Source organism: Pithys albifrons, chromosome 7 (assembly GCF_047495875.1).
Source record: "Pithys albifrons albifrons isolate INPA30051 chromosome 7, PitAlb_v1, whole genome shotgun sequence".
Classification (NCBI taxonomy): domain Eukaryota; kingdom Metazoa; phylum Chordata; class Aves; order Passeriformes; family Thamnophilidae; genus Pithys; species Pithys albifrons.
The window spans coordinates 43,027,623-43,035,252 of record NC_092464.1 but is presented as its reverse complement, the minus strand read 5'-3'; the positions used below and the strand labels follow the sequence as shown (position 1 = coordinate 43,035,252).

At 46.0% G+C, this 7,630-nt stretch overlaps 1 protein-coding gene across 1 annotated transcript; it reads left to right on the top strand.

Annotated features, from left to right (window-relative positions):
- The first annotated feature begins 1,440 nt into the window (after window positions 1-1,440).
- RPL14 (ribosomal protein L14) lies at window positions 1,441-5,208 on the top strand. Its single transcript, XM_071561182.1, has 6 exons — window positions 1,441-1,510; window positions 2,215-2,316; window positions 2,936-3,030; window positions 3,880-3,979; window positions 4,355-4,408; window positions 4,935-5,208. Exons 1-6 carry the CDS (start codon window positions 1,508-1,510, stop codon window positions 5,100-5,102), a joined length of 522 nt encoding a protein of 173 aa, XP_071417283.1. The 5' UTR covers window positions 1,441-1,507; the 3' UTR covers window positions 5,103-5,208.
- Window positions 5,209-7,630: the final 2,422 nt, after the last annotated feature.

Below are 7,630 nucleotides of genomic sequence, written 5' to 3'. Positions count from 1 at the left end.
CTGCATGGACACCACGGCATCCCTCTGCCTGCCATCACATGTGAGGAGGTGTAGTGACAGCACAGGAAGGAGGGATGGGATGGGATGGGATGGGATGGGATGGGATGGGATGGGATGGGTGGGCAATGGGGGAGCAGCAAAAGGAGCGGTGGGACATAAGGAGATACACAGAAGGCATGGGATATGGGTGGTGGTGGAGTACAGGCAGGAGGAGAGGGATGGAGGAGTGCAGGATGGAGAGCAGAGTTGTTAGGTGGGTGATGAAAAGAGCAGAATAAAGAGGGATGGGACATGGGCAAAGAGTAGGGGTGAAAGGGGTGGGACATGAAGGATGATGGAGAGCAAAAGAAGGAGGCATTGCCCACAAAATTGGATACATTACCTGGTGTGTAACAAGCCAACAATTACACACGGGAGAGGCATTGATTATTTATTTCAGAATTGCACAAGCCTGGGTGCTCCGTGGTATTCCACAAATCAGGCATAACTACCAGACTTCTGGCTCCATTATTTATACACAGAAATCCAGAGTTAGTAGCTTTCCAAGTACAGCCCCTCCCATTAAGATTGGTTAGTAATTTCCACACAGGTTATGTAACCTCAGCTAACTTCTACCCATGCTGAGGGGAAGGTCTTCACCTGCGCAGGATCTTTTTGACCTGTGAGTGTGATTTTTAGTATTATAATGACCACAGCTCAGCTATAGGATACATGAACCTTGAGTATTTTGCCAAGTTAGCAACGCACAGACATCTTGATGTACTACACCCTTAAAACTTGTTAGGTTCCAGGGTATCTTTGACTGGGTGACGCTGCCTGCTGCCTGTTCCACTGGTTAGCTCTCCTTTCCTGTGGATTGGGCTTGAAAGTAGACAAAGATCTCACACCAAAGCATGGCCTGACTTAAGATACACCTCGACATACCCCGCATTTTGCGTCAGAGGGCTGGGCCATGGTGGCCCATGGTGACGGAGGACCCCAGGGAGGCACAGCTTAAGGTAGCGACCCCGGAGGAGGCTGGGACCTGCAGGTGGGGTTGGAAAAGACCTGCAGGTGCCATCGAGCCGGGCAGAGGGGCGGTGAGGCCTGGTCATGAGCAGGCACAAGGATGCGGGCTGTGCTGGGCTGCACTGGGCTGAGCTCGGCTCGGCTCAGCTTGGCCAGACTCGGCTCGGCTTGGCTTGGCCGGGATCGGGTCGTATCGGCTTGGCCCGGCCCGGTCCAGCCTGGCTCGGCTCGGGTCGCCTCAGCCCAGCCCAGCCCAGCTTGTCTGGGCTTGGCTTGGCTCAACTGGGCTCCACTGGGCTTGGCTCCGCTGGGGTCATCTCAGTTCAGCTCGGCTCGGCTCAGCTCGGCCCGGGTCAGCACGGCCCGGCTTGGCCCCGCTCCTGCCCCGCCCCTCGCATGTCCCGGCGTTGCCCCGCCCCGCGCAGGCGCGGTGGGGAGGCGCGAGGCGGGTTCCGTGTGCCGCGGGACCGCCCCGCCCTCTCTGCGCGGGGCTGCCATCATGGTACGTGCAGGGAACCCCGAGCTCCGCCGGGCCGGGGCCTGGCCGGGCCCGCTGCGCTCCCACCGCAGCCCTACCGCCCCGCCGGAGCCCTCCCGCAGCCCTCCCGCCCGCGCTTCTCTGCGCCGGGCCCGCAGCAGCCGGGGACGAGCCCGCGGCCGCCTGAGCCAGGCCCGGCCGGCACCCGCGTGGGGCGCCTTGTGCGGGCGCGGCCGGGCCGGATCGGATTCTGAGCGCGGCAGGGCCGCGGCCCCTTGGCTCCATCGGGGGGTTTCGTGCTATTCGAAAGCTTTCAGTGCCTGAAGAGAACGGATGGGGCGAGAGTATTTAACGGGGGCTTGGAGTGACAGGGCAAGGGGAAGTGGGCTCAAAGTGAAAGAGGAAAGGTTTAGATCAGGTATTAGGGAAAAATCCCTTATTGTGGGGGTGGTGAGACACTGGGACAGGTGACCTCGGAAAGCTGTGCCTGCCCCATCGCTGGCAGTATTCAAGGCCAGGTTGGATGGGGCCCTGAGCAACCTGGTGTGGTTAAAGGTGCCCCTGCCCGTGGCAGGAGGTTGGGATTGGAGGATCTTCTAGGTGCCTTCCAACTCTGACCATTCTGTGATTATATCGGGAAGCTCTTTTAAAGGCCCTGAGAGACTTGAATCTGAAAAGGGCCTTAAGTGTGTTCTACCCTAACTCTCGATCCCTGCCTGCTCTCCCAGGTGTTCAAGCGCTTCGTCGAGATTGGCAGAGTTGCCTTCATCTCCTTTGGGCCACATGCTGGCAAGCTGGTGGCCATCGTGGATGTTATCGACCAGAATAGGGTAAGTTTTGAGTGCTGTGGCTTTATTTCCTTCTTTCTGCCTTCACAGAAGCTTGTATGCTCTGGCAGTATATATTGACCTTAGAAATTTCCTGTTAATACTTTTTTCAAACAAATTTATGGAGTTGACAGAAAGATGAGCTTTACCAGCTGTTGTATTTGAAATTTGAGTAACAGCTTTATTTCATTGGCAACTGATATATTCCCCTCTCTGCTGTTTCTTAGGAGTGGAAGTGGACAGGGGATGTCAGTTGAACTCTAAAACTTATCAATGGAGTGACATTAATGTATTTGTAAGGCAAATGTTTGGAATAGGGGACTCTTTTGTTTAATGTTTCTGAAAAAGCTGGAAAGGAAAAGAAAGATAAAGTATGTCATTAGTCCTGTGTGCTTTTTTTTAAAGTTCAGTTTGTTTCTTTCCCAAAGACAGGCTTTTAAAGTTCTTTCTCTGAAGGTTGGATTGTATAGGCAAAACTTCCAGTTTTACCTGCATAACATGTACTTCAGTTTTGGATTGTTGCTGGCAAGATACTGCTCAAACATTATGAAGAAACTGCTCTTTTAAGTCAAATACAATGGGAAAGCTGCTACAAATGCCTATGGTTTTTGTCCTTTTCCAGGCACTGGTTGATGGCCCCTGCAGCGGTGTCAGGAGGCAGGCCATGCCCTTCAAGTGCATGCAGCTGACTGACTTTGTTCTTAAGTTCCCACACAGGTGGGTAGTTGGCCTTTTTTTGACCTGTGTAAAAAAGTCCCCGCTGTCCCTTCATGACTAATTCTTGCTAAGTCTAGAAAGATCATACAGCAGTGGATTAATGGTAAAAATGTGGCAGGCAGCAAAGGAAGTCACACAATGGTCCAGTTTTGTGGTGGGTGGTGTGGGGGGAAGCTGTTGCCGTAAATGCTGTTGCAGCTTTGCTTTTGCCAGGCATTAAATAAATTCCCTGCCTCCAGAACTGCACTGGAATTGCAGGAGTCTGGACTCACTCTATTCTGTTCAGCTTAGTTACTGTATGAGTTGCTGTAATTTGGAAACAACAGTTGCTGAATTTCTGATCCTGAACCAGTGCTAGGAATAGTTGCTCATCTGGAGGGAGGTGGATTGAGAGCAGATCCCAGGGGATCAGAATCACAGGTCAGTGGCACAAGAAGTTCCAGCTGAATATGAGGCAGAACTTCTTTACTACTATGTGAGTGACTGTGGACTTAAACAGGTTGACCAGAGAGGTTGTGGTATCTCCCTCACTGGAGATACTCAAGAACTGGACACATTCCTGTGCCATGTGCTTCAGGATGACCCTGCTTGCGCAGGGAGGTTGGACCAGATGACTCACTATGGTCCCATCCACATCCCATCCATCCCAGTCTGTGATTCTGTCAGTTCTAACTAAACATTTACTCAGCAGAATGTTCATTAGGCCACAGAGATACGTGTGGCATTGATTCAGATGCCTGAAGTAACACAGAAGAGTGATTTTCCCTTGTATGAAATTTCATAGGCCAGGACCAGTGAGCACCCTTTTAATGCAGATTCCGAATGTAATTTTGTGACTGTTCCATGCAGTGCTCGTCAGAAGTGTGTGCGACTTGCCTGGGAGAAGGAAAATATAAACGAGAAATGGTCAGCGACCAGATGGGCGAAGAAGATTGAAGCCCGAGAAAAGGTACAGTGTCTCTCTGCAGGAGGAACATGTTGCACTGCTCCTGCTTTGCTCCATTTGGTGCAGCCTGATAGGCCGTGTGTTTTCAATTGCAGGCTAAGACTAAAGATAGACAAGGCACAGATTTTTATAAACTTCTACTAATCAGCTTCAAGTTCTTGTACTTTGGCAGTAAATATAGTTTTATTCAGTCCTTTCTATAAACATCTTTTTTCCTGTACCATTCCTTACCAGGAAAGGCCTTAAATAGTGAACTAGTTCCAGAAGTGCAGCAAAACCTAATTTGGAGATGATCAGAATTACTTATGGGATGCTTTGAAACACTGAATTTTACTACTTTTATATATTAGAGTTTCATGACTGATTCTTTTCACACAGAAAGCCAAAATGACTGACTTTGATCGCTACAAGGTTATGAAAGCAAAGAAAATGGTAAGTGTTTGAGTGCCATTCTTTGTGGGGTTAATGCTTGTAGCTCTCATTTTAGAGTGACGTACAGGTGGCAGTAGCCTTTCAGAGGTGGCTTGGGTTGTGAAGTGACACCTTGAATGTCAGTGCCTTGAATTTTCTGTGCTTCTTTCCATGCCACCACTTTGTCTTCAGTAGTTGGTCAAACTTGAACCCATGCAATCCATGTGTCAGTGCTCCCAAATTACATCTGAGGAATTGCCTGCAAGTGAAATCAAATATTGATGGGTTGCTGTTAGTATTTCATTCTATAGTCAAAATCATTACACATGAAATATTGGCATGCCCAAGTTACCAGCCAGAATTACATTGTCTGCTTTGTGGTTCATAACAGTTGTTTTAGGTGGAATTTGGCATTTTGAATATAATGCATGTAAAGGGTGATAATCAAAAGAGGCAGAAATCTAAAAGCTAATATTTGAATTAAGGCACAATATTTGAGCTCTTGCTTTTTTCAGTGTGATGAAAATACTTCTCTTTTTATTTTCAGAGAAACAGAATCATCAAACATGAAATGAAGAAGCTCCAGAGGCTGGCTTCTAAGAAAGGCAAGAAGCCAGAGAAGGCATCAAAACCAGGGAAGGGAAAGAAAGCGGTGAAGGCACCGAAGGCAAAAAAACCAGAGAAGGCACCGAAGCCACAGAAGGCACAGAAATAAAGTGAACTTCTCATCGTGTGTAACTCTGTGTCCTTGTTCTGATTTTAAAATTACAAGCATCTGATTTAAATTGTAATCCTAAGTTTGCTTTTATTTCTGACCAAGAGTTGTTGTTTGTCTCATTTATTAATGTCCAAGTGTTGGGTTCTAGTGTTCCCCAGAACACGCAGGAATGTTTTGGTCACCTGTGCGGTTGACTGCACAGACTATGCCCGGTACTCTCTACTACCCAATGCTAGTTGAAGAAATCACATACCCTGTTGTTTGAAGTAGGCCAGATCCTGACATTTAAAAGCACTGTGCAATTGAAGTTGTTTGGGAATGTACAAAATTACTTGCACAGTCCTGACTGTGAAATGTGAGACTAATTATGCAAATTCTGTATCAATGAAGGCTTACACAAAGTAATTGTTCTGGGTAGAACTCAAGTATGACAGTGTTTGAAAGACTGACAAATTGTTGTTCAAACAGTTTAGAATTACACTGTATTTTATAAAAAACTTGCACAATTCTTTAAGTAGCAACCTGGAATACTTAGATACTTCAGATGTCTTAACACCACTGTCCTGTAGCAGAGTTACAGTAATTAGTGAGGTATTAACAAGCTGGAAATTGTTGGTTTGTACTTAAGTATGCTTGCTCTTCAGAATGTTTAAGGTGAGTTTCTGTGAAGACCTGAGACTGACTCCAGTTCCTTAAATTATGCAGCATATAATTTCCACTTTTTAATCACAACCATTAACTAAAAGCAGACATCAGAAACATTAAAGTGCTTGATTTAGTCTTTGCATTATAAAATAATGTTTACATATCTCAGTGTCAGCATCCATGCAGTTTTCTAGCATGAGATATATTCTTCATATTGAATGAAGAAATGGTGGAAGTCATGAGTTACAATTTAAAAGTAAATTATTCTTGCAGTCAAATATAAACTGGAGGGAGAATATATATTTTAAAGAATGAAGGTTTAAGACCTTTACATTTATAGTCGAAAAAATATATGTTGTCAAATACTCAGATAAGCATGTAGTGTCACAAATGTGTGCTTTAACTTACTACACGATTAATGTTGCTTATTTCAGTCAGAATTAGGCATCTGCACACTCAAACATTTAAAACTACGGTGGTGTCTGGAGCTCTTTATATGCTCTTGGAAATAGAGTTAAGCCCATGGTTGAGACACGGTATAAGAGCTAAGGAAAAAAAATCAGAAATAATGGAAATTGGGATTAAAAGCCATGTTCAAGTGTCTGGAGACCTTGATTTTAAATTGGATTTTGGAGTGATTAAATCCATCTACTCAGAAACTTAACTTGAAAGTAACTTTCAAGTTCTGTCAACCTGGAGGTCCTTTAAGGTGAAAGATTTGTCCCTTAGGGTTGTTGGGTTTTTAATGTGCTACTGTTAAGCTCGGTTATGTAAGGCTGGCAAAAAAAATTGTAAAGTGCCTGGAGAGAAAATGGATGTGCCTTCAATCATAATGAGCTTACAAGCACTTTTTCTACACCATTTACTCATTTTAAAGGTACTGTCTTCCAAAGAATGACTTTGCCTATGACTGGCAGCAACTTATCCAGTGTTTTCATTCCTACCACTCAGCGACTACTGAGGTATCTGAAACTTCTCCATAATACAGGGTGTGCAGGAACCTGCTGAGCTGCCTGGCAGCTGGGGTATTTCTGAACGGTGACCTTGTAAGAGTACAAAACATGCCTAGAGGGTTGTGTCTGCCCTAGCACTGCATCATGAGAGGGGGGCATTGAAGATTAAGGAACTGTCAGGGAGTTTTATGTGCCTTAAAAGAAAGCTGGGCTGTGCAACGCCATTCCTGCCATCAAGGGCTTCGGTGAAAATACCATTTTTTACAGTTTGACCAATGGGGGAAAAAACAGTAATAGGATATACTGTGTTTTGGTACCTGCACTATATTTCTGACAGGATGTTCCACGTGAGCAGCATCTGGTGCCACTTTCAGCAACTCATGAAACCCCTCTGAAATCTGCAGGTTTGTATCGCGGACGGTCCACCTTCCTTTCAGTCCACGCGCGTTGTGCCACGTGGGCTGGTTTGTCCTTCTCATAAAGCTGCGTGAATGCAGAAAACTACAGGAGTGCAGTTTATTTCTGAAGGTCACCACACGATGGCAACATTAGCTCTTCGTAAAGTTGTTCCTAAGGCAACTGCTGCCTTCCAGTGAAAGGAACGATGCCAAAGGAAGAGGATGGAAAAACGCTTGGGAGCAGTGGGCATGCTCAGCCAATTCTTTATTTTGCCTTCATAGTTGACTAAGATGTACTTTGTTGGGCTAAGGACATACGCCTTTAACTTTGTAGAGTTAAGAGTGTAAAGAAACAGGACCTGCTGTTTAGAAAGAGCTTAAAATGAAATCCCCATGTTTCTTTTCTCCTGTTTCACACAAAACATATAGTGGGTTTACTGGGGGCGGAGGGAGGCGTGTGCCTTATCCCAATTTACTCTTGAGATTAGCAGGTAATTGCCGTACTTTGACAAACCCAGTCCTAATCTCT

Coding starts and splice junctions, on each gene's coding strand:
- RPL14 (XM_071561182.1), top strand. Junction 2,317..2,935: donor ATGTTATCGACCAGAATAGG/GTAAGTTTTGAG, acceptor GTCCTTTTCCAG/GCACTGGTTGATGGCCCCTG. Junction 4,409..4,934: donor TTATGAAAGCAAAGAAAATG/GTAAGTGTTTGA, acceptor TTTTATTTTCAG/AGAAACAGAATCATCAAACA.